General features: G+C 52.8%; 1 protein-coding gene across 1 annotated transcript in view; it reads right to left on the bottom strand.

Annotated features, from left to right (window-relative positions):
* Window positions 1-502: 502 nt before the first annotated feature.
* RUNX3 (RUNX family transcription factor 3) overlaps window positions 503-26,774 on the bottom strand; it is a 37,544-nt gene continuing 11,272 nt past the window's right edge. Inside the window, exons 4-5 of the mRNA XM_015649532.3 lie at window positions 14,748-14,912; window positions 503-3,908 (exon numbers count right to left, since the gene is read on the bottom strand). Coding sequence (XP_015505018.1) covers window positions 3,385-3,908; window positions 14,748-14,912 — 689 coding nt within the window. The 3' untranslated portion in view covers window positions 503-3,384. The remainder of the gene's footprint in view (window positions 3,909-14,747; window positions 14,913-26,774) is intronic.

Here is a 26,774-nt window from a genome sequence, read left to right as displayed (position 1 = left end):
CTCTGCACCGGGACAAAGAACAGCGTGAGGAATCTTCCTCTGCATCGGGACAGGGACACAACAGAGTGAGGAACCTTTTTCTGCACCGGGAAAGAGCAGAGTGATGAACCTTCCTCTGCACCAAAACACGGAAAGAACAGAGTGATGAACCTTCCTCTGCACCGGGACAAAGAACAGAGTGAGGAACCTTCCTCTGCACTGGGACAGGGAAAGAACAGAGAGGAACCTTCCTCTGCACCAGGACAAAGAACAGAGTGAAGAACCTTCCTCTGCACCGGGACGGGGAAAGAACAGCGTGAGGAACCTTCCTCTGCACCGGGACAAAGAACAGCGTGAGGAACCTTGCTCTGCACCGGGACAAAGAACAGCGTGAGGAACCTTGCTCTGCAGCGGGACAAAGAAAAGAGTGAGGAACCTTGCTCTGCAGCGGGACAGAGCAGCGTGAGGAGCCCCCTGGGCCGGGCACGGCGAGCAGTGACAGGCGGGAGGCAGCGGGGCCGTTGTAACCATTCGTTTATTGTTGCACATGGCATTGACAGGATTACACGGCCACGGGCAGCGGAGCAGAAGTGACCCCACACCAGAAAAGCAGAACCGTCCCCCAGCCGTGGCTCTGTGCCCACGGCAGCCCCGCGGAGCCCGGCTGTTCCCAGGGGAGCCAGAGCCAGGAGACTCCTCCAGCCACAGCTTCCCCAATGACTTCTCCAGGAGCAGACCCTCCTCTTCCTCTTCCTCTCCCCTCCCCACCTCCCCAGTGACAAGTGCTACAGGTTAAAAATTGGGCTACATATTAAATATAGGGTATTACCTTCAAGTAAGGCTGGGGTATTACACAAATAACCACATTTTTTGGTATCGCTAGCATTATTTTCTTTTTTTAATGTCCATCATAAGACACCATTAAAAAACCCAACAACAACTTTAGCCTTCTTTATCTACAAAGATCTCTGATCTCATCTCCTTAGTCTGGTGTTATTTTACCCTGCACATACACGTATTAGAAGCATTATTAAGAATCGTATCCTTCAACACATTTAAGAATTATATTATTATAACAAATAAGACCAAAAATTAGATTTTATAGTTAAATATTCTGTGAGCCAGACAAAGGGGCTTTACTGTACAAGCGATTGTGCATTTTTTTTTTTTAAAAAAAAAGCAAATTATAGTGCAAAGCAAAAAACATTGGCCTGTCTCGTGACCATTTGCATACAACAGAGGTGCATCTATTTACACCTTCATATGACAATATGTCATAAAAACATCGTTGCCATTCTTTTTATTATTTTTTTTTTCTTTTAAAACTCACTACAAACAGTCTTAAATTAACCTACAACTACGAATGCCTTGTTTCCTTTGTGCTTTCAACCAGTGGGATGGGATGACAAATGCAAAAAGGCATCAAAACACCGGCTGCCCTGTCCAGCTCCAGAGCTGGCGAGCACCGGCGCTAAGGCAAGTGGAGGTTGCAGTTTTGCTGGGGTAAGGCTTTGTTTTTGTTTTTTTTTTAAATTATTATTATCATTATTATTGTTATTACTATTGAAAAGAGTTGTTCTTCGTTGTTTCTGGAACTGTGAGTGGTCATAGCAGCTCTCCAGGGCAGCCAGGATGTGCTGCTCCAGCCTCGCCGTGGTAGTGCAATTCCAGGGCTCTGTGCTGAGGGTGACCGGCTGCCAGCTGGGAGCTGGGGACAGGTGACAAGGCTGGGATGGTGGCACTGAGGCACAGGGACCAGGAGGGCAGCTCTGGGGGTTGGGTTTTCTTGTGTTTATGGGAGGGATGGAGACAGAAAGGCGCGGTGCTGGTGGCACTGGGGCTGGGAGTGTCCTCTGGCTGCGGGCAGGGCTCTGCAGGGCAGGGGGTACTGCAGGCATGGATCCCCAGGAATCTGTGCCCTCCCAGCACGAGGAATCCTGAATCCAGCCCCAATTCCCGTGCCAGCAGAGGCACAGCTGGCCTGCAGGAGGTGACAAACCCTGTGTTGTGACCAGAGCCAAGCCCCTGAGCTGGTTTTGGAGGAGCCCTCAGTGCCCCTCCAGCCACCTCCCAGCATGGCCCTGTTTGGTTGCCATCTCCTTGGTGTGTGGTGCTTGGCAGACCTGGTTCCTGCAAATATCACCTGATGCCACCAGTGACACCTTGAGTGCCCTCTCTCTTCAGCTTATCCCCGTGCTCGGGGTCACCTGGGGGAAGGACAGGAGCGTGAGGGGATGGAAAAGGCCACACAGCATCAATTCCCAACATCCCCACCACCAGGAGGAGAAACTGCTCCTTTCTCCACATCTCAGAGCTTCCAGGATCAACTGACACATGTGAGTCAGAACAAGAGGCTGTTAATCCTCTGGGTGAGAACATGGGAAAGGACCAGAACAGATTTATGATGCTTTGCCACCAGCAGTGAGTGTTGCTGCTCAGAGGGGACGGAAGGAACACCTGCAGAACGGTGGCAAGGCCGTGCCAAAGGCTCCTGAGCCCCTTGGAAGTGCATCTCAAACGTCTCAGATTGTCCTGAACGCCGCCTTCACTTCAGCCACCATCACTGAGGTTTGCTAAGGGGAGCAAGGAGCTGAATGGTGAGGTCAGGACAAGAGAGCAAACAAACAGAACAAAACACCTCTGTAAAAAGTACATTTCGTGTGTAAACATGGAGGGGAGGGGTCAGCCAGGCCCGGGGTCAGCCACGTTACTGATTGACAAAGGGCGACAATGACACCAAAATGAACAATACAGCTTTGGTCATCAACAAATAATAACAATAATCACATCACAGCTCTTGTTCACGTGGCTGACTGAGCCCCAGTGCCCCTGGCTGTGCTGCAGACCCCACCACTCTTTGGTGCTCAGGGACCCTTCACCGGCGGGGAGGGAAGGACAGGAGACAATGGGGTTTTTTTCTTTTTTTTCCTCCTTTTTCTAAAAGTTCAGTCCTCCTGCACTGGCAGAGAGATGGCTCGGATGACTCCCTGGGGTTTTTTCTCTTCTCTGAACCATTTCGCAGAGGAAGGGTGAGGTTATCCTCACTTTTGAATGCTTTGTGTGGGGAAGAGGTGTGAGTGAGATGAACGAGAAGTGTTCTGCAAGTACCAAACATCAGATTCCACACGTCCTTGGGGTTTTTTTTTCCCTATGTACAATCCACATACCTAAAACACACGGAAGGAACCACATCAAGCCACACATTCAAGCCTCATGGGTGTTCACCTTGAAATGTAGCGAAGGTCTCGGTCCGTCTTCGCTTGATGTTTGCATGCAGAGAATCCTTTGCTTTGGGTTTGGAAGACTTTGGTTTACCTTTTCCCTTGGCATCACTTTGGTCGCTCCCAAAAGGAGCCACGTTTGGCTGATTAAGTTAAAGACACGGGCGCCCAGCTGAGTTCCTCCTCAGTAGGGTCTCCAGACGGACTCATCCATCCTGCCAGTGGTGCTCATGGTGGTGGGGGAATTGCTGTGGCTGCCGTCCGCGTCCACGCCGTCGTTCTGCGCGCCCAGGCTGGGGTTCATCAGGTTGTTCCCCGCCGAGGCGCTCGTGCAGGACGAGAGCATGCGGGTGGGCGAGCGCTCGCCTCCCGCCACCATGGAGAACTGGTAGGAGCCCGAGGACGTCCCGTAGTACAAGTGGTAGGGAGAGGGGTTGGCCTGGAAGGGCCCGCTCTGGTTCTGCGTGGAGCTGGGGTACGGGGGCGGCAGGTAGGTGTGGTGGAAGCGGGTGGTGGTGGGCATGCTGGTCATGCTGATGCCCCCGATGCCCGTGGCCGAGGGCGTGGCCGTGTAGGGGAAGGCGGCGGACATGGCACCGGGGTAATGCATCCGTGGGTCGGAGAAACGCGTCTCCGTCAGTGCCGGCAGCGTCGGGAAGGAGCGCTCGAACTGCCGCGGGTCCGAGAAGGGGCTCAGCTCCGACGTGCCTGCCGGGGTGAGGGAGGAGAGGGGGTGGTTAGAGCATTCCCAAGGAATTAGAAGGGAAAGCACCTCTGGGGTCCGCCAGGAAAAAGAGCTGAGGGACTTAAATAAAAACCCTAAACCCATTTGTTTAAGTTGCTCCCATTTCCTGTCCTAAAATTTGTTGTTTCCTATCCAAGAAGGGACACGGCTAAGCTGACTTCTCTTAGGGGTCTATTCATCTCGGGCAGACTAAAGCAGCACACCCCATAAACACAGAAAAAAGATGTTTAGCCATGACATCAGCTGTGTAGTAAATAAATGGAGGCAGGCCCCAGACGGCCGGGCCCTGGGATCATCCATCCCTGCTGTATACACACACACACACACATGGAGACAGGCAGGAAAAGCTGGAGCCCAGACCAGCCTGCTAAGCCTTCTTGTGGGTGGCCTGTTCGTGCTGATACCATCAGGGGATGGAGCTGATAAACACACAGCTGAAAACTCCCAAGCCAGGAGCCACAATATCCCTCTGCTTGAGTTCTCTGTGTATTTTTCTCCTTCCAAGAGGATAAAGAGAGTGAGAAATTCAGGCTCTGTGCTGGGGGAAGGGAGACTCGGGGCAGCGTGGTGGGGATATTCCCCAGCTCCACTGGATGTTGGAGCCCCCCACGCCTTTTTCTGGAGGGTCTAAACCCAGAGGGGGTCACAGCCAGCTTGGAGCTGGAAAAGGACCTTGGCTTTGGACCCCATCCTCCTGCAGGAAACCCAGGTTAGAGGTGGGAATCCACAGCAGAAGCTCCTCTGAGGAGCTGGAGGGATTCCTGTGGCTGTCTCAGCTGTCCCAAGGCTGAGACAGAGCCCAGGAACCTCTGGCCTTGGTGCATCAAGGCACAGAGAAATGAGGTTTGCTCTCCAAGGAGAGACCTCTGTCCTTCAGACCTTCTCAATTGCCCTCTTATTAAAAGCAGGGCCTTTCTCCTTTGCTAGTGGGATGCCATCCAGCCTCAAAAGTGCTTTTTTTCGGTCACATCAGCTGGATTTTGTATCCCTCAGAGCAAGAGAAGGTGAGGTGAGTATGCTAAACACACCTGTTGGTTTTGGAGATGCATATACATACAAACACACATCCAGAGGCTTGTGTGGCTGCTCTGCATGCACAGGGACGTGCGTTTCAGATCTATTCATTACAATGAAGCATTTTTAACTTCTCAGGGCTGGCATTCCAGGCCCCGAAGCATTTCCCCAGGAGAAAACACTCGATTCAATCCCTTCCAGCTACCTGGTGACACAGGCACGCTCTGGAGGAGCAGGTATGGAGGGGATTTGATCTGAACCTCCCTTCTGATCCCAGGTGAGTCCTTCAGCAGTGGAAGGAGAAGGGGAGGATCCTCCCTCCCTCCCCTGCAGCCCTTTTGCGGGCGCCCAGCAGCGCCTGCCTTCCCACGCAGGCTCCACGGAGGGGAAAGGCGGGGGAGCACCTGGTTTGTGAACGTGGCTGTGGCTTTGGGGCGAGATAAGAGAGGAGCAGCTCAAAGCTGCCCCGAACCACACTGCTCTGCACACACCCGGAGCTGGAAAGCGCCTGTGGAAGCGGCTGCCCGGCCACAGGGCCAGCCCTGCTCCGTGCTGGGCTGGCTGGAAAAGCACAGAGGTAGGAAAAGCGCTCTCAACCTAATTTCACAGCCCAGAAGGACGCCAGGACCCATCCCAAAGCTGTGCTACAGCCACAGCCACTGCCAGGCACTGGGAGCTGAGGTTTGGAGACCAACTCTGCAAGCACATCCCCATGGCCGTAGCAATCCAGCAGCATCACAGCTTGAGGGGCAGAAATCCTGCCTGCACCTGGACTGGAAAGAAAAAGTGCTTAAGGAATGTCTCCCCTTAAATTCGGCAGCCCTGCACTGAGAAAAAGCAGCCTCCAAACCCCACTCAGCCCCCAAAGCAGGCAGATTGCTGCTCGCTGCCTTCCCAGAATCTCCAGCGCTCCTTCATTACTTTTCACAGCTCTATAAATAATATTCCATAAAATGCAAATAGAAATCAAACCTGAGCGCTCAGGGCACATTCCCCTTTTCCTCTATAGTGCACTCAAAGAGGTTTTTTTTTTTAGAGGCTACATTTTATTGGCCTGAATTTGCACCATTTGGCAGTGGGTCCCTGCTACTAATTTAGACAGGAGCGTGTTAAGAGTGTTAATTAGGGGCCAGGCACAGCGAGGCCGTGGGGTCTGGAGACACTCAGGTACAGCTCTGGCAGGCTCTGAACCCTGGGCCAGAGCACTCTGCAGGGCTGAGATCTGCGAATCTGGATCCTTCAAAAAGCGAATCCCTCCATGCGAGCCCCTCAAAGGAATCCACAGCCAGCACAGCCCTGAGGCGTTCGAGCGGCCGTGACCAGCTCGCTTTCACACCCGCCGGCCTTGGGCTCTAAGTCTGGCCTGGAATAAAGCTCCAGCTTTCCCTGACCAGTCTGAGCAATACAGAAAAATATAAATAAAGCCCCAAACCACTCCAAAAACAAAACTCCGCTGCCCGCGGCCCGCGCACGGCCCGCCTGAGGCGGCCGCCCCCGCCGCCAGCAGGGGGCGCCCGGCGGGCTGAGGGAAGGAGGCGGGAAAAGAGGCGGGAAAAGAGGCGGGAAAGGGGAGGGAGGGAAGCGGCCGCCAGAGGGGGCCGGGGCCTCGCCATCACCTCAGGGCCGGCACCTCAGGACTCCCCTCTGTCCTGAGTGCTTCACCTCACGGGTGCCCTCCATGCTGTGTCCTTCACCTCAGTGCTCCCCTCTGTCCCGTGTCCTTCACCTTAGGGGTGCCCTCCATTCTGTGGCCTTCACCTCAGGGCTTCCCTCTGTCCTGTGTGCTTCACCTCAGGGCTGCCTTCTGTCCCATCTCCTTCGCCTCAGGACTCCTCTCTGTCCCATCTCCTTTACCTCAGGACTCCTCTCTGTCTCGTGTCCTTCACCTCAGGGCTCCCCTTTGTCCTGTATCTTTCACCTCAGGGTTTCCCCTCCATCTTGGTCCTCGCCTCAGGGCTGCCCCTGTCTCCTGTATCCTTCACCTCCAGGCTGCCCCTCCATCCTGTCTCCCTCACTTCACAGCTCTCTCCAGCTTAGCACCCTCACCTCAGCACCCTCTCCATCCTGGCTCCATCACCTCAGGCTGTCCCCTCCATCCCGTCTCCTTCACCTCACAACTGTCCCTCCACCTCAGCGCTGTCACCTCACAACCGCCCCTTCTATCTTGGTCCTCGCCTCAAGGTTCCCTCTCCATCTCATCCCCTTCACTTCAGGGCTTCCCCTCCATCCTGGCTGCCTCAGATTGGAGCCTCATGCCCCTGCCCTGCATCCGAGGAAATCTCCACTGAAACAACCCCGGCGAGATCCAAATAAAACATGGCCATTAACGCCCTCCATAACCACCTAACTCAGCAGCAAGGACCCTCTGCACAGCCAGGATCAAACAGCAACCTGGAGCAAACAGCTGCAGAGCAAAGCCAGGGAACAAGGAGTGGGTGAAGCTGCACCCTCAGCCCCCCTGTTCCCTTTGGAATCACAGCAGAAAATGGGCTTAAAACCCCCATTTTGCTGTCCCCTTCTCCTGCACATCTCACACACATCTGCTCCGTAGTGCTGCCTCCGAGGATTTACTACGGTTTTCCCTCGCTTACTCGCCGTCCAGCCCCCATTTGCTTTTTTGGACCCTGGCAATCCGAGCTTGAGTACTTCAGTTGTCCAGTTGCCAATCAAAATATTTGAAGGAAATGTTTATTTTCTTCTCGAAATCACACCAGCTGCTGCACTAACTGAATAAGCCCATTTAGCTGTAAGAATTTAACCATTGTAAGAGTGAATTGAGTCCCCCAACTACTCCAAAATCTGACCCAATCTATCAGCGGAAATGTCAATGTTTTGGATGGGAGTTTGGGGAAGTGTGGAATGTGTATTAAATAAAAGCCATGTAAAGGTCAAAGCCCTGATTAGTAATGCCACTGTCTCCTCCTTAGGGCTGAGCTGCCCCGGGGACCGCAGAGGCCGGGACACACCCCGTGATTTAATTGTGCAGCTGTAATTTGCACCTTTTGAGGACCCCCAAGTCCCCCCCTCGCATGTGGGGCCGGATAGAAACATGCTTTGAAAGCTGCTCAGCCCCTTTCCAGATAAAACAACAGCGCTGCAGTGACACAGCAGCTCTCTCTCTGCCTCACAGACAATTCAGGTCTTTCCTTGGGTGGGTGGCCAGGAGATAAATGCAAGGAGATGCCCCTGATGGCAGCCAAACCTCGGCTGGGTCATGGTGGCAAGGGCTGGCCGTGAGGTGGGAAGGGCTGCTTCGTGAGGCTGCCGACCACAGAGGTTTCTCTGGGTGTGTTCAGCCACCTCCCTTCAGACCACGTTGGGTTTGGGAGCTGCCTTGGATGGAGTGGAACTGGTCCCTGCACCCTGGCGGGGTCAGGGCTGGTGGATCCGCTCTGAGGTCCCTGGAAGCCTTTGAGGAGATGAGGCAATGGGCCCTGCAGGTGGTTTTAGGGGTTGATGTGCATCCATCCCAGAGGAGCAGTGAGTGCTGCCACTACCTCCCAACCCAGGAACACATCTGCTCTGCCTGGAGGGAAGAAAGGGCAGCAGGAAACACATCAGGACCTCTTCAGTGCTGCAATGGTATACCCAGACAACCAGCTCACCCCGGGCATGTGGCAGAGCACAGCACCGGGGCCTGGTGTACAACAAGATCATCATTATCAGATTGTCTGGGGCCAGGCAGCGACGTGAGGAACCTGAGCAGCTCCTCAGCACCCCAGACACCAGCTGGTCTCCACCTTAGAGATGTGGGGAGCACGTGGTGGCTGATGAACCACAGCAATATACCTGAGCTTGTGTGGATGTTACACAACAAATGCTCACAGCATTTATTCTCTGCTCACAGCTTTATTCTCTGTGTGAGACACACAGAGAATAAAAGGAATTTAAAGGGAGCTTGATAGCGTGGCACTCTCCAAGAGCATAGAATATAAAATATCTTCAGCCTGGCCATAAATCACTATTCTAATTCTACATGTATGTGTGCCTTGCAAAATTCTCATGAAAAATCTACCCCAGGGTAAAAAGCCCTCCTTTCCTGTCTTACTCCACAATGATTGACGACAATGTAAACACTAATGATACTTTATGCTTCTGTATATAACACACCAGCATGTGTGTGACGAGTGGGGACGGACATTCCCACTCTGGATATACCTTTGGCTAGTTTTTCTCATTTCTGTCCCTCTCGGACCTCCCAGCCATCTTTGAGCATTTTTTTCTGCTCTTGGTCTTCCTTCCCCTGATCACAGTAACTCCATGTGGGAGCACGGAGAGGCAGGTGGCCAAGAGAAGGAGAGAATCTCCATGGGAAGGTGCACGAGATGCATCTGATCTGTGAAGCCCCAGCTCATCTCTAGAGAAGGCGCCGCTCTCCTCCCCACCCACGCATGCAGGCACGCTCTCACGCCTCTGTCACGTATGTTAACAAGTTCATTTGTTTCCAAGTCAGAGCCAACTAAAAAAGAAAACGGCCCCTTCCTCCCAGCCCACGTAAAATAGAGCAAAATATATTTTGGGGGAGGAGGGGAGGTGTTGAAAAGAAAAAAAAAAAAAAAAAGGAGGGTGTGAACAGCATCCGTTGTTACACGCCCTTGGAGCGCTGCTCTGTATCTGATAGAACCAGCTCACAAACTGGGTGCACGGACTTCCTCTGCAGGCTCTGAAAAAAAAACCAAACGCAAACCCCAAACCAAAACACAACAACACACGGGTCCTTATCACAGCATCGCCAGGCACCACCTCAACGCTGCCAAGCACGTTTGCTGCTCAGTTTTGCGATTCTCCCCCGATGCCGTGTGCTGCCGTGCACACACACACGTGGCCCCAAACCCACCCTGCTGAGCAGCACCAATTCAGCTCCTGGGTCCTCTCCCACCCCAAATACTCCGGGCAGCAGCAGAGCAAGGAAATTCCCAGGTGTTCCCAGCTCGGTGAATCATGCGCCGCGTCTCGGCCTCCTCTGCAAACCCTTCCAGGTCCATCGGGATGCTCCGATTGTCTGGACTAATCCTTCTGGGGAGGACCCTGCTCCTAATTCCTTTGTGGATTTATGCAGAGCCAGTTCAGCCCCATGTGCCTGCAGTATCCTCCAGAGCTGACATGAGCTCCTCTGCCTCTCCGTGCTCACCCCCTCGATGTATTTACGCGGAGCAATGGGCTCTGCTCCCCGCCTGCCCTTTGCTAGACTAAACAAGCCCAGCTCTCTCAGCTTCCTGCTCAGCCTCGCTCATCCCAGAGCCCTCTGCCCGCATCCCCCTGCCCTCTGCATCCCGCAGTCCCCTCGGCTGCATCCCGCCGAGCTAATGAATAACGGTGCTAATTGGAGTGGGTGGGTGGGCTGAGCGGGGATGGCAGGCACTCCCCTCCGCCCTGCCTGCGCTTTGCTCTTTACCTGTATTCAAAGGGTATTAAAACAAATTAACAAGCCCTGACTACATAAAAGGAAGCTGCTGGATTTATAACCCAGCCTGCAGCTAGACCACCTTGCCTGCCGAGCAGGTTTGGGCCAGGCCACGTCTGCCATGGGAATCCCACTGCGGAGGGGTGATGGCACAGGGGGCTCCAGCGGGCTGGGGGCTCCCCACCCCGCTCTGAGCCTGGCACTGTGCATCCCACTTTTCTGGAAATTCCATGTTCAAGGCAGGATGGCACCCCTGAGGCAAATCCCGAGGGATTCCTGCTGTTGTGTGAGGACGGCCACGCGTCCACGGCGCAAACGCAGCGGTCGCGGCTGCCTGGACTCTGTCCTGGGGGCAGCTCCTGTGGTTCATCTGTGACTGTTCCGCGCCAAATTCACCGCAGGGACATCACAAATGTAAAGGAGAGGAGCAGAAAAGCAGTTTAAAGATAGACACAGAAGCTTGAAAGCAGGCAGGAAACCCATCTCGAGCATGTTCCTTCCTTTGAGGCTGAAGCTGAATCCCACAATATGTTTTCTTCCCACTAATGCTTGCCTAGCTTCCTTTGGAAACAATTTAGTCTCTGCCCATGGTAGAATGTTTTTATCCATTAAGAAACGGATATTTTAAAGAAACCATAAGTCAATCTGGACAGGGATTAGGAAGCAGCAATTCAGTGTATTTGCTGGGCCCATAATTCAGGACTTAACCTCAGAGCAGCCACGTTGCATTTCGGAAACAATAGGGGCACTTGCTGCCTATGCCAAGAGGCTCCTTAAAAGTAATGTAATACTTTAAAAATGTATATTCAAAAAGAAAAAAGAGAGAGAAAGACTTTACTTTAAAGGCATATGATGAAGCATTCTGCTGATGATAAAAATGTTGCGCTGGGCTGAAGTAATGGATTGGGATCAAAGCTGAGCAAATTCCAGATCAGGAGATCTGAAGCTCTTCACCAGTGAACAGAGTCTCCCCAAAACCATTCAGCAGGCACTAGGGCTAGGAGAGGCTTGCAAAAGGGTCTGACATTTACTGTCCTGCCAGTGGAATCAAGGGAGTTTGGCTTCTCTGGAGCAAAACCAAGAGTGTGCAGAGGGACGTGAAGCGCATCAATCAGAACAGCTCGCTCTGGTACCGAGGAGATCCAATCTAAAACCCCTCTGCAATTGTCCCGGGGAGCACAAGGCCCCTCCATGCTGCTGGACAAGGCACACAATTGCTTTTGAGTGGTTGAAGATGTTTCCACCACAGAAGTCGAGCGTGGGCGGTCCTGCTCTGCTGCGCTGGGAACAAAATGGTTCAGCCTGAGCCACTGCTGACACACGGGCAAGGGAGGACACAGAACTGGGGGCTGCTCCTGGTGTCTGTCACCAGCCCACCTCCCCTGAGCCAGGGGGCTCTGAGAAGGCAGGCAGCAGAAGTCCCTGTAACATCTTGCTTCACTTCTGAGAGCTACTTGATTTTTCTGAGCTAAAAGGCAAAACTCGACTGAAGCAGGCACGCGAGGCTCTGGCTTGGCGTGCCCGGTAATGAGGAACCATTTCAAAGCATCCTAATGACAGCTTGGTGTCTCGCTGTGGGGATGGCAGAGCTGGGATTGCAAACACTCAGATTTTCCAGACCTCTCTGGAGAAGCACTGGGCCAAATCCTCAACAGAGGCTCTGCTGGGCTGAAGCCAGGGAAGCAGAGCTGGGTGCTGAGGAGGGTCTGACCTGCCCGGCAACTCAGTGAGCTCCTCATCACAGCCAGAATTACCCTATTTACCCCCAGAGCAGCACAAGTGGGAATGAGATCTGGTGTGTGCAGGGTTGCCAGTGCCCATCCCATCTGGGGACAGGCATGGGAAGGGATCGAGTCTCTGCCCAGCTGAGTGGGGCAAGGAGCCACTGAAATACCCTGACACTGGAGAGAGCAGGACTTCACCCGCTTGGCCTCGGAGCTGCTCTCTCCTCCCTTATTTCCTGGCATGCCCTTCAGAATCCATCGGCTTTCTCTTACCGGGAGGGTTTTGGTTTGAGACCATTTAACCTCAGGATGATCATTTTACACGGGGGCTATTTATAACCTCCAGGGGCTGCTTTACTGAAAGCCTCTGCGAGTGGCTGAGGGCCAGACCCTTGTCCCACTCCCAGCGGCGTCCTTGCCGTGATCCCCAGCACGACCACAGCTTTCCCTCCTCAGGAGGAGAGACTGGACTGGGCCAGAGCAAACACACCTCCCAGGAACCCCAGTTCTAAAGATAAACCCTGTCTCCTGCCTGCCTAGAGACCCAAACTCCACGTGCTGTGTTCAGGGAGGTGCTGGGATCCCCCCACAGTGGCCAAGGCTGTTCCTGAGCATCCCAGCTCCAGCCTGCTTTTGCCAGGAGCGGATTAGGAAGTTTGTGCTTGGTCAGCAGAACAGGGAAGCCGAGCAACCCCAGCACAGGAGCAGGGGGAACCGGGCACTGATGGAGGAAAAAACCTTCCTTGTCCCCCTCTTAATCCCTGCTAAAAACATTAACCTTGGGAGGCACCCCGTAAAAGATAGCGGGGGCTGGATGAACCCCAGCCTTCCCCATCTCCCCTCCCCGCTGGTATCTCATTCTGCTTCCCACTAATCGGCCTCTCCTGTGTGTTACCCAAGAACGTGCCAAGTCGTGAGAATTACAGGCCTGTTAACTCCCGTGTTATTCTTGGCACGGGCCGGGCTCCACTTGCTCGAGTAAAAATTATGATCTTTGTGAATAAGGCGTGTGTGTGTGTGCACGAGAGAAAGAGGGGTTTTTGAAATGATGATTATGATTGGTCATAGCCAGAGCTGTGTCAAAAGGACGGGGCTGAGTTGAAAATTACCGAGCTGGTCCTGCTCCGGAGCCCACAGTCATTTTAAGAGGGTTCCTCCGACTCGGGAACAAGGGAGCCAAGAGCAGAGCGTGCACAAACCGCCTTTTGCAGCATTCCTGGGACTTGGGATTCACTCTGCAGGAATGATTTCAGAGGCTAATTTTGTGTGTCTCCACTCCTGCTGTCACTTGACATTTGGGAATTTGGCAGGGGCGGTAGCTTGTGGCCAACTCCATTTTTTTTCTCGTTGAATTTGTGTCATCACCTGATTCTTCGCTCCAAACGACGCTCTTTGGGTTTCTGGCACTGCAGGGGGCTGTGCTAATTTAAAATACAAATCTTTTTTTCTTCCCTCAAGAATCTCTTTCTTTATGATGAGGCCAACGGGACAAGCCTAGGAAACTCTTTCTCTCTCTCCTTGTGCTTTTTAAAAAACCCGAATGATAATCCTAAACAAAATGCCCGTGTTCTTCTCATAAAGCCTGCTAATGTCAATGAAAACTCCAAGCATGGAGATTTGCATTTCAATGAGAAATAAATTAAATTTTCTCTGTAATTTTGGGCTGGGAGGAGCGGCACAGCTTTTACAGTTTGGGTAACATTTTCAAACATGTCTTTACACCCAAAACCCCTTCTTTGCCAATGACACCGAGGCTTTCAAACCACCATATCCCTTCTGAAAACACAGCACGAGGCTCTTGGGAGCTTTTTCTATGAAACTTTCCCAGAAGGGCCACTTCTCACCAAAATTCCAAACACAGACAGCTTAAACGCTATCCCTTGAATCCCTGTTAGTATCTCTGCCGATTTCTGAAGGAAAAGAGCCAGCGAGACCGAACGCACAGGGAAAAGCAGCACAGAAAAGGACGGGAGAACGGTCCCTTAATTCATCCTGGTGGCATCTACCCGTGCACAAAGCCAGGAGCAGCACAGCATAGAGATATTTTAATGCCTTGCTTAGTTTGGGACTGAAATTCTGGGATGAGCAGCCTGATCTCCGCCAGGTAACTCCAGTGGCAGCTCCTGGCAGCAAGCTGCAGATTCCTGGGGAACGCCCAGGGACTCGGGCGCTCTTTGCCGCTGGCAGATCTGGGAAGAGCAAAGGCTGTGTGTGTGTGTGTGTGTGTGTGCCCATGCAGGTGTGCATCCGTGTGGGGAATTATGCTGGAGCTGGGAGAGGGATCACCGCACTTGGCAGCCTCACAATGATAAGAAACCGTTGGGATTAGCATGTAAAGCACGGAGCAGCCTCTCCGGCTGATGCATAACCATAGCGCGGCTGCCTTCATGTCAGAGGAGCTGCTGGGTTCAAAGGGTGCTGCTCGCACCTCCCTCGTGCTCCTGCTGCTCCCTTGTTCCTCAAAGCCCAGATCTGATGCTGCAAAAAGCGACTTAATGGGTGCAACGAGGCTTCCAAGGTCAAGAAATCCACACAAACCCCTCCCTGGCTCCTTAAGCAGGGAGACTGCAGCTCTAAAAACCCATCCAGAGGGTGGTTCACGCTCAGCCCTGCCAGGAACACGAGGGTTTGGGGGTGACACTGGGACAGCTGGGGGTTACCTTGGATTGGAGTTTGAGCCTGGGAGCCGAAGTGGCTCGGGGTGCTGAGGGATCCGCGGGGGTTGGGTGTTGTCGGGGTGACTCTCATGGACTGGCGCAGCCGCTCCAGCTCTCCGTAGCGGTCGGTGAAGGGTTTGGCTTGGTCTTCCAGCTTTTGTCTGTGCCCTGGAACGTGATAAAAGAGTTTGGTATCTGATCAGCTCCCCTTTGGCTGCAGCAGCCTGGTTATGCCGGGAGCCAGCGCAGCCTCTGTCTCTGTGGTTTGCTGTTATTCACGAGGGATAATAATGGGTGCCAGAGAGCAGAGAGCAGCTCCCGGGGCAGATGGACACACAGTGACCCACGGGGCAGGCTCCAGATCATCCAGAAAGTCTCCAGTCAAGGAGCTGGATCAGTCCCTGCCTGAGTGACCGACCTCCAGCAGCCCTCACCGCCTCTCAGCACGGAGGGGAGACGTGCAAGGCAGGAGAAACCATGTCCTGGCAAAGCAGGGACTGGGCAAGCAGCAAACATTGAATTTAAAGTGTTTTCTACAGCGTTTGCTCACTGCATCGAGAACAAACTCATCTTACTCCAGCCCCCACCCAGCTGTGCCCACCCAGCTCAGTCCAAGTGGGGCTGGAGGAGGCACAGGAGGGATGGGATCAGCCCGGTACCACACCTTGGCCACCTCACTTTGCCTCTCTCTGTTCCTCTTTCCTCCTCATAAAACGGGCAGACTAATCACCCTCCTCCCCCAGGCAGGCCAACAGCTAATGAGCGTTCATCAAGCACTCCCAGCTCCTTAGGTAGCAGCTGCTGGCACAGGGCAATAATTATTAAATTTATGCTAATTGTCCTGAGGCGAGAGGCGCGTGAAACGCACTTGATACGTAACTTTCACATTTTACCGTATTATTCATCGCCAAACGGCTTCGCTCTCTCTCTGGGCCGGATTCCAGTCTGAGTTACACTCAGTTACTGATGGAGGGGCTCCAGAGGAGCCTCAGCTTTCCATCAGTGCGGGGTTCAGAGCACCCCACAACAGCCCCAGCTCTCTGCACCTGCCGCGAAGGCGCCTTCCCCAGGCGGCACCGCCTCGCCCCGCCACAATCCCGGCGCTCAGGGCACTGGAGATGTGCAGGCATGAAAGGATGGGGAGAAACCCTCATGCAGCACTTCAGAGAGCTGGGACTTATCAGATCCTCCAGACCAACATCCACCAAGCCAAGCTCGGCTCTTGGTGGCTTTTAAAGAAAAGGAAAGCGAAGCAGAGCACTTTAAAGGCGATAAACGCAGGCGCCTCTCGCCCTCACCCCCTCTGCCCTTCCCCCTCGCATCTGCACAGCTCTGTGAGCGCGGTGTCAGTTCAGAGCAAAGTCACAGAAAGTCCCCACACTTCCCCCTCTTTAAATCCAGAGTCTGGTATCTCCTGATGTCGCGCTTGCCTGGCTCGGGCTGCGCTTGCCGGGCTGGCTGAGAAGCTCCAGAAGGGAACTCACACTCCCAGCTCCCACCAGCAAACCCCTGCCAGCCACAGGTTCTGAGGGGCTTTCACCCCTCTCTGCTCTCTCCACATCCAGCTGAGCCCCACCATCCCCTCCCTGCTCTGTAATCCCCAGACCTCCAGGGATGTGAGTCCAAACCGAGGGAAAACGCGCTGGCACCGGAGAGGAAAACTTGGGGAGGACAAACCCAGCAGAAAGCAAAAACCCAGTGGTATTTTCAAAATGTATTTTCCCTGCTGTGGGAAGTAAACCAAGGAAACCTCAAAGCAAGACCATAAACGATCTCTTCTCATCTCTGTGTGTCCCCAGACCTCAGGCACCTCTGCATTATCCAAGGCCTTTGGAGTTGTGAGCAGCATCATCACATGGTGCTTTCTCCAGGGGAAAAGTGTGTGCACTGAGCTATCTCGTTTGAGCCCACATTTTATTACTTCATTATACATTTAAGCACAGAAGAAGAAAAATAGGGTTATATTTCACCTTTACCCAGTTTTATTTTGGGCAGAGCTTCACAGGAAAGCCAAAAGGACTTCAAAGACCAAATTCCCCAGAAATCAAATGAAAATTAAATTCCCTTCCTCTATCTCAGCACAAACCTGTGGTGATATCTGGGGAAAATCCTGAAAAAGAATTTATTAATCTCTATGCTGATAGAGTTTTTTTAAGATTATTCAGCCGTGCAGCCCCACCAAGGGTTTCACGTGGTTGTGTCACGTTGCACCGTGGCCGCTCCGGTGCCCACCCTGACCCAACGTGGGCACAGCCTGGAGAAAACACCCTCCAGAAGGGTTTGTTTTGTGGGGAGACAATTACCAGCCCCCTAAAAAGAAAGTGGAAAACTTGATGGGAATATAAATCAAAGCAAACACGAGGATGGTGGGATCAGGGCTTTTCCCAGCTCTCCCAGACCCTCTGCGGTCTGTGTCCCACCCCATCCCCACATGTGGGACCTGGAGGTCCCAAACCCTGTGAAAAAAGGCAGAGAATGAGTTAAAAACCACCAGCTTGGCCTGGCAGCCCTCTTTAGCTCAAGCTGTCTCCCCAGGACTTCCTGCCGCTTGTCACTTAGGGCTGGGGACGTCAGACTTTGTCACGCAAGAGAGAATCGCTGTTAATGGGTTTCTTTCATCAGAACAACCTGAGCTTTTTAATTTCTGCAGCGGTTGGCTTCATTAAAAGCCCTTCCCCATCTGCCCACAGCTGTCATGGAGAGGAAACCAGTGAACAATAGCTCATACCTTAGAGAACAGGAAGGTGGTTTCTACCTTCACCCAAGCACTGACTCAAAGCCTCCCGATGCCAGTGGGCGGATTTTCACTCAACTTCAAACAGCCCCAGCCCTGGTCCCAAGAAATGTGTCTGAGAAGCCTTAATCACCCCGACCTGTGAATTTTTGGGGCACAAAAGGCACTGTTGGGGTTGGAGATGAGTTTCCAGCTGGGCCAGCACTGGCTTGCAGGTCAATATTTATGGCAAAAGCAGAGCTCGGAGCGATCAAATGGTGGCAGCTCCTGACCTTGGGCACTCCTTGCCAGGGTTTTAGCGCTGGGTCGGGTTTCGGGATCGGTTAACTCCGGTATTGAACATGACAAGATGTAAACATTGACAGATCACCTACGATCCCGATGTAATAACAAGATCTGTATCAGCACATCAAACAAACGATCCCATTGAACACTTCCCAGCTGGAAGAGCCGACGTGAATTTGACACTTTAGGCCGGTAATAAGAAGCATACTGGAAGTTTTGGGTGTTTCCTTGGAATGCAGACAGCGAAGCAGTGTGTGCCACACGAGCTCAGACCCTCAGAGCGATGATTTAAAGACATGCTTTCTGCATTAAAATATTTCAAGGACCAAACAGAGCTCACTCTTCCTTCTAGGAGCGTGCAACCTGATGTGGCTTCCCAAGCTGGGACTGGGATGGGGTTTCCATGTGGAGGGGGAGTTCTGAAAAGCAGCTGATTTCCTCAGGTTACTGAGATGCAGAATATCAAAGGTACAAAGGGGTTCCAGGAACTTCATGGCTCGAGTGACACCAAAATCTCAGAGCTGAGAGATTTTTAAAAAAAACAACACTTTGTGGGGTGAGTGGGAGCCCCAGTTCCCTGATTTCTCTGTAGATGGAGTTAGATGAGAGCCGAGGAGCTGCACAGCCTCCTCCCAGCCCTGCTGGGTGTCACGCTCATCCCCAGCCCCCGGCTCAGCCCCGTGCTGCCGGCACAGCAGATGTTGGGAAGCCTCCCCAGGAGCCTGGCTGCGGAATGCTGGCGGCAAGCTGGAGCGGAGGAAACGCCGAGGGACGTTCAGGAGCGCACAAACACACAAACACACACACACAGATCGTTGCCTCGGCTCCAGACAGGAGGAGATGAGAGCCAGGAGAGGGTGGCATGGGCTGGCACAGCAGCTGGAGCCACACTCAGCCTCCTTCAAAGCATCCAAGCATCCCCCTGGCATTCCACCCTCCTCCCACCGAGGCTCTGCCCAAATATTCCCAGCCTAACTCCAGGAGCAGTCCCTGCCCATAAAGCCATGGCTCAGTCTCTACACGTCCGTGAGAAGGGACCACAAGAAAGCAATCAGCAGTGGATAAAACTCAGTCTCAATGTGCAAAACACCTTTCAAATCCCTCGAAATAGGTACTTCAGAGAGACACGCCAGTCCTCTGCAGAGGCTGGAATTTTTTTCCCAGTCTGAGTCTGGGCTAGACTATCAAGTCCCAGCATGTGCTCCAGAAAGAAGCCACATGTGAAACTCCTGTGTTATGGGAACAGCAGGCCTGTCCCTTGCAGCAGATGCTGGGCTGGTTTCATCTTTGCACACCTCGAACACAAGGCGAGAACCTCGCTCAGGTTCTCCCAGGAATCCTGGACCTGCCATGGGAAATTCCCAGCCCAGAGGAATCCGCTGGAGCCCCGCTGGCAGGGAAGGAGGGAGGAGAGGACAGCCCAGAGCTGGAAGGGAGCTGGAAGGGATCAAACGTGACGCAGGATGACGGAGGTGCCCTCCGAGCCGCGGCGAGCTCAAATCAGAACCCAGGAGTTCACAGGAGGGAGCAGGAGGGAAATGTTGGGAAGCACCATCCCTTGTGCTGCCGAACAAAGTCAGGCACAGATAACTCATTATTCACATGTTTGAAGTTGGCCTGCTTACGCCATTTGGAAGGAGAATCAGTCACGGCCGGGCTTTGCTTTGGTTTCCTCTGGATTTCGTGAGACACTGCCGCTACTGTCTTTCTGCAGCTCGGGGAGAAAGGGGAGTGTGGCGCAATGCGCCCCGGCTCGCATGTCCTGGCACAGCGTTCACACCAACAACCAAAGGAAAATAATATTTAAAGGGGTGGGGGAGAGAGAATTAGGAAGGGGAAAAGAAAAAAAAAAAAATAGAAAGAAAAAGAGAGGAAAAAAAGAAAAAAAAAAGGCTGCTAATTTATAAAGCTTTTTTAGCTGGTGGTGGTCTGAGATGAATTGGCTGCCTCTAAGAGGATGAAAATAAATATCCCTCTTTTTGAAGGAAATAGGCTGGCTCCAGGCCAGCTGGCAGGAAGCACAGAGATATGTTGCATTTACAGTAGGATTTTTAGTGTCTGAAGCTGCAGCAGCAGGAGAGATGTTCGTTCTAGGCAGGCTGGGATTGATTAGGAGGCTTTGGGAGCCCCTGATCTCCTCACTCAGTGCTGAGACCTCGCCTGTGCCTCTCTCCTGTGCCCACCCTGTTTCTGATAACTCTGCCAGGGCTTTTGATTGTGCTGGGAGACCCCAAAACTGAGCCCTCTGGAAAGAAAACAAAGCAGGGCATTATTTTAAACAGAAATCCAGAGCTTCCAAAAGCTCCGGCCCATTCCCAAATCAAAGGGAACATCACGCCCGAATTTCCACGCAACTGCGGCTCAAATGCCTGAAGGACACAGAATCCCTATTCCCAGGGCTTCAAGAGTTTCCCTGGAGTTGTAAAAATCTTTGAAGCCCTTCAGAACACAGGGTATTATCAGCAGCAGGTAAAAATCATCAGGTTTAAGCATTCAGCCCATTCGTGCCTTGCTGAAAATCCCCACCGGCTCTTCCTGCCTTTTCCCACCCGTAAGAACTCTGAAAATCTGCCCCTGAGACTGCAGAGCCAGCGGGGTGGGGGTTAAAAGTTGTGATTTACAGATGTGAAAGCTGCAGGCCGTGCAGCAGGTGGGTGCACATCTGCGGGAAATCGGGCAGCTTTCAGAACAGGGTGCAAAAACCACCAGCCCCGACGGCCTCTCTGCACTCACTCCCCATTCCAGGAAGGCAAAATTCACTCGTGGGCTGTGATCTGGGTCTCACGGAATGGGGCAAACCCCCAGACTCCACATTGGTGAGCGGGGTGCAGGGAGGAAGCAGACAGATCTCAAGGACATCCAGCTGGTGTTGCCTCAGCCCCGGCTGAGATCAGATTTTCAGATTCGATAGATCCATGGAGGGATGCCAGCCCCAGCAAGCTCCTGCTGATATCTCACAAGCTGGGCTGGGACCTACCAGCAGAGCTGGTTTCTCCCAGTCCACAACCTGTTCCATTAGGGCAAGCACATCAGATTCCTTGGGGTGACAGCGGTTAAGGACGCTGTGCCCGGGATGGGGAGGAATGTGCCGTGGTTCAGCTGATGGAGCTGAGATGTCCCTGCTGCTGTGGGCAGGGAGCAGCAATTTGCCAGCCCGGCCTGTGCTGTCGGGAACAGAACCTTTCCCAAGGTTTAGGGGTGCTGAGCGCTGCTTTTGCCTTTCACAGAGCTGGGGCTGAGCCCTGGAATGTGAATCCTGATCCCCTGGACACCAGGATTGGGCTCCAGGCTTCCAGAGCCTGGCTGCTGTTATCCTGCGGGATAATTACAGCTCCTGCTGAGCTGTGCAGCAGAGTGATGGCACCTGCACAGCACACTCATCTTCATCCTCATCCTCAGCTTCATCCTTATTCTTATCCTCATCCTCATCCTCATCCTCAGCTTCATCCTTATCCTTATCCTTAGCCTCATCCTCATCCTCATCCTCATCCTCATCCTCATCCTCATCCTCATCCTCATCCTCATCCTCATCCTCATCCTTATCCTTAGCCTCATCCTCATCCTCATCTTCATCCTCATCTTCATCCTCAGCTTCATCCTTATCCTCATCCTCAGCTTCATCCTCACCCTTATCCTCATCCTCATCCTCATCCTCATCCTCATCCTCAGCTTCATCCTTATCCTTATCCTCAGCTTCATCCTTATCCTTATCCTCATCCTCATCTCATCCTTGTCCTTGTCCTCGTCCTCACCCTTATCCTCATCCTCATCTTCATCCTCATCTTCATCCTCATCCTCAGCTTCATCCTTATCCTTATCCTCATCCTCATCTCATCCTCATCCTCATCTCATCCTCATCCTCATCTTCATCCTCATCCTCATCCTCAGCTTCATCCTTATCCTTATCCTCATCCTCATCCTCATCCTCCTCCTCCTCCTCATCCTCATCTCACCCTCACCCTCACCGCACCCCTGCTCCCCAAGCCGAGGGAGCAGAGCTGCCCATGTGGAAAGAGTTTCCCCGCTCCCACATCTGATTCTCCCAGCTCAGAGCTTCCCACCCCACTGCCCCCATCCCCGGCGGGCACCAGGGGCTCTCCCTGAGCTCCTCCTCTTCCTCCCCTCCCTCCTCTCTCCCACTGCTGCAAAGAGAACGAGAAAATAATGCAAGCTCATGTCTGCGCCCCTTCCGCTGCGGGAGGTGATTGATCTCAGCCCGGCTGCAGGACAGGTGACTGCGCTCCGGCAGAGGAAGAGAAGGGTCTCAGCAACTCCATTTCATTTCACTCTGACTCAAATCCTCTTCCTCCCTCCGCCACATCATTAAAGTGATTGGTTGTGCTGATAAGCTCATTTGGGAGGGAGAAACAAGATGTGTCCTGCCTGACATCTGATGTGATCTTGTGGTTTTGGTCGATAGTTCTGCTCCCGTAGCTGTTGTGTTCCCTGAAACGAAACTTGCCTTTTAGCGCTGCCTTTTTGGGGTTTTTTTTGTTTCCCCTCTCTCCTTTCCGATCTGTGACCCTTGGTTCTGTCCCCCTGAGCTCCTGAATCCTGCCCAGGGGAGATGGGGCCGCCTTAAAATCCCTGCAAATCCTCGCTGCCAGCCTCCTGCACCCCTGAATTAATTAATTCCCCATCCCCAGGTAAATTAATTCCCGATTACCAGCAGGTAAACTGAGGCACGGGGCAAAACGCTGCTCCTTTGGGCAGGAGGGAAATTCACTCACGGCCTGGCTGCCACGGTGCTCAAAAAAATCCCTTTTTGGTGCCACCTGCATCCCATCCCAGCCCTCTCATCCTCCTGCTCTTACACATCCTCCTCCTTTGGGATGCTGCCGCTGGATCCAGCGGGAATTCCTTTTGTTTTGTGTTTCATTTGAATTTCTTTTGCTGCGTCTTTGAACGGCCCCTGACGCAACCCCACGGCGAGCACCACCAACATCCTCCTGGAAAAACCCCTCAGTGCAACTTAATCCCCCAAACATCCCTTAGTGACCCCCAAAAAAACCATTTTTGATCAGTTTAATCTCTCCCAAACACAGGATCGATGCTCGTTTCTCTATTCCCAGTTATTTCCAAAGCCACCCCAGGGCCAGATTTGCCTCTTCCACCCCAGCAAAAAACCCTGCCCTGGGGTTTTCCCAAAGCTTTCAAAAGCAGGAGGTGTTGCAACCAATCCCAACAAAGATTCCTTTGTAGGACTCAGGCAAAAATAATTTCCCTGCTCTGATTCCAATATCGCCGCGCTCAGAAAATATTGGAGCTTTTCAAGCCAGATGAATTTGAAGTTGTTGTGCAGCAAAAGAGAGGTGGAATTTACTGCATGTGGCACATGGAACAATTCGAGGAGTGCATTTACTGGAGCTCAGATGATTTCAGCTGCTCTGTTATTCCTTTTGAGGCCGGAGCTGCAGCACCAAGGGGATGCAGACCCAGCTCTTGGGGCACTTTCAGCCCTGCCCTGCTCTCCCCAGGGAATTCTCCACACCCCTGAGATCCCCCTGAGCCTGGGGGGGTCCTGCCCAGCCCCACCACAGACCCCAAACCTGGCTGGGTTTGTCCCTGAGGGGTTTTTATCCATCCCCAGGAGCTGAGCTGGGGTAGGACCAGGAGGAGGAGGAGGAGGAGGAGGAGGAGGTTTCACACCGTCGCCTTCCCTGCGTGTGCAGCCGTGCCTCGGCAGGAAAAGGGGGCAAATTTCCCCTTGGGGAAAAGAGAAATGAGCACCTTTAGGGATCAAAACGTGTCAGAGATGGGAATACAGGCAGAGAAACCTCCTGTGAGCAAGGGCCCATCTGCAGAGGCTCCTGCAGGATTTCAGGAGCCCCAAGGCTCCTCCAAAGTTTCCTGCAGGATTTGAGGAATCCTGAGCCTTCCCCAAAGGCTCCTGCAGGATTTGAGGAGTTCTGAGCCTCCCCCAAAGTCTCCTGCAGGATTTGAGGATCCCTGAGCCTTCCCCAAAGGCTCCTGCAGGATTTCAGGAGTTCTGAGCCTCCCCAAAAGTCTCCTGCAGGATTTCAGGAGTTCTGAGCCTCCCCAAAAGTCTCCTGCAGGATTTCAGGAGTTCTGAGCCTTCCCCAAAGTCTCCTGTGGGATTTTAGGAGCCCCAAGGTTCCTCCAAAGGCTCCTGTGGGATTTCAGGAGTTCTGAGCCTCCCAAAAAGGCTCCTGTGGGAACTGGGGAGCCCCAAGCCTCCCCCAAAGTTTCCTGCAGGATTTGAGGATCCCTGAGCCTCCCCCAAAGTCTCCTGCAGGATTTGAGGATCCCTGAGCCTTCCCCAAAGGCTCCTGCAGGATTTCAGGAGTCCTGAGCCTTCCCCAAAGGCTTCTGTGGGATTTTAGGAGCCCCAAGGTTCCCCCAAAGGCTCCTGCAGGATTTCAGGAGCCCCAAGGCTCCCCCAAAGTCTCCTGCAGGATTTGAGGAGTCCTGAGCCTTCCCCAAAGTCTCCTGTGGGATTTTAGGAGCCCCAAGGTTCCCCCAAAGTCTCCTGCAGGATTTGAGGAGCCCCAAGGTTCCTCCAAAGTCTCCTGTGGGATTTGAGGAGTTCTGAGCCTTCCAAAAAGGCTCCTGCAGGGTTTGAGGATCCCCGAGGTTCCTCCAAAGGCTCCTGTGGGATTTGAGGAGTTCTGAGCCTCCCAAAAAGACTCCTGCAGGATTTCAGGAGTTCTGAGCATTCCCCAAAGTCTCCTGCAGGGTTTGAGGAGCCCCAAGGTTCCCCCAAAGTCTCCTGTGGGATTTGAGGAGCCCCAAGGTTCCCCCAAGGTCTCCTGTGGGATTTGAGGATCCCCAAGGCTCCCCCAAAGGCTCCTGCAGGATTTGAGGAGCCCCAAGGTTCCTCCAAAGGCTCCTGAACGAAGCAAAGCCCTTCCACTCCCCCAGGCAGGGCAGGATCCGCACAGGGAGCAGCAGAAACCCACGAGCTGAGCAGGTTCCACCCCACAAAAGCAGAGGCTGGATGTCTCCGAGGGTATCCCAAGGGAAATCCCTCCCCCAGGAGGTCCCTCAGCAGCAGGAGCGATGCCAAAGCTCCAGGATGGGCACACAGAGTTTCCTCAAACACCCTCAGCCCTGCCAGGTGAATTTCTGAATTTTCAAATAATTTCATTTATTTATTGAAATTATCTTCGATTGATCTTGTTCCATTTTTTTTTTCCCTCTTATTTTTTTTCCTTCTTTTTCCCCTCTTATTTTTTTTTCCTTCTTTTTCCCATTTCCCTTTTCTTTTTTTTGTTTTTTTTTTGTTTTTTTTTTTGTTTTTCCTTATTCCCAGACAATCTGGGAACTGTCTGTGTATTTATTTCTAGCTAAGGACAAGCAGGGGAATAAAACAAAAGAGCTCAATAATCCCCAAAACTATCACCCCACGGGAGCACTTCAGCACTGAGCCTGCTTTTAATTACAGAAAACATCTCCAGCTCAAGTTTTACACAGCCCCACGAGGGAGCCTTTCTGGCCAAGATAAAGATCTGGAATTGGACAATACTGGCACAACCCAGCCCTGTCCTGGGTCTCCACTCGAGCTTCTGAGAGCCACAAGGCTCTCCAATAATTTATTCTCCAAGCAATTCCCAAATCTCTGAGGATAAATGTGCAGAAAGCACAGGATCTCTGCCTCGAGGTCCAAAAATTGCCTGTAGGAACACGGGAACAAGGGATTGTTTTGGCTCCTTTTTGGCTCCCATCCCATGACCTCCCTTCCCCATCCTCAGCTATTTCAGGCTGTCCTCACTCACCCACACTCAGTAAATCCCAATTTTCCGTGTCCCTGGATGGGGAGGATTTTATTTCCCCATCTGCAGGTTCCTGGAGCTTCATCCCAGCCTTCCCACAGCGCTCCCAAACCCTGCAGAGCCCTCCCAGCTCCTCCCAGAGCTGCTTCAAACCATAACAAAACGAAGGGAAAACCTGGGTTTATCTCCTCTGAGCAGAAAACTGAGTGGATTTACACAAATCCTCTTTGGTCCAGGCCACAAATCATCCCAAGGGGGTCAAAACCCCCCCAGGCTGGGGAGCAGCTCAGCTGAGAAAATTCACTTTTCTCTAAGGTAACAGCAATGTTTCTGTCTCATATTTTCCTCTTTTTTCCCCAAAAAAATCAAAATAGGGAAGCCCAAAGAGATGCTCTTTGTTACAAGCAGAGGAGAAACCATCAGTGCTTTTAAATAATCCAAAACTCAGCGTGGAAATGAGCAAATCTGAGTCATAAACAGGACATTTGGCACTTGTGGTGGCATTTCAACCTCGAGGGCAGGAAAAGAAGGTGCTGCTAACCAGGTAACAACATTGCACCTCTTCTCCCCTCCCTGTGTAAAACAGAGTTTCAGTTTTGCTGCTTCTGGGAATAAATCTCAGCCACAAGAGATAGACTCACTCATTTTCCTAGCACTTGTTTTTCTCTTGAGCTTCTACTAGGAATAAAAGGGGGAAAATTGCTTCTGGTGGAAGGTTGGAAAAAGGTGGGGTTTTTTTTCCAGCCCTGTGATTCTGTGGAAGAGCTCACAGCACCCTCTGAACCCAAGGGGAATGGATTCAATCAATGGATTTTATGGATCCCCATAAAATGTGGGAGAGGTTTTAGCAGGGTGGGATGCAGCTGTGGGGCTGGGGTGAGGTGGGGCTGGCTCAGGGCTCTGATTTTATCCCTTTGAGATGGACAGAGGAGCCCCAGCCAGCTGAGAGTGCTGGGAGAGCCCTTCCTGCTCCCAGGCTCCAAACTGGGCAGCACAAACTGGGAAGGGACGTCCCAGCAGCCGATCTGGGGCACCCCTGGCCATGGGCAGCCTCCTCCTGCAGCCCAGGTTAACAGAGCCCAGCCCAGGCTGCATCCACACACAAGATTTCCCTTCCCAGTCCATCCTTCTCGTGGTTTTTTGGCTTTTTAATCTCATATTCAAGCCAAGAGGTTGCAATGCACGAGGTGAGGGCAGCCAGCACCGTGGGGATGGCGATGACACAAACACCTGCACAGGAGGGACAAGGGGGTGTCACCCCTGCACATCCCAAATCCT

This window comes from Parus major, chromosome 23, assembly GCF_001522545.3.
Source record: "Parus major isolate Abel chromosome 23, Parus_major1.1, whole genome shotgun sequence".
Classification (NCBI taxonomy): Eukaryota; Metazoa; Chordata; class Aves; order Passeriformes; family Paridae; genus Parus; species Parus major.
This window is presented reverse-complemented; position numbering and strand designations above follow the sequence as displayed.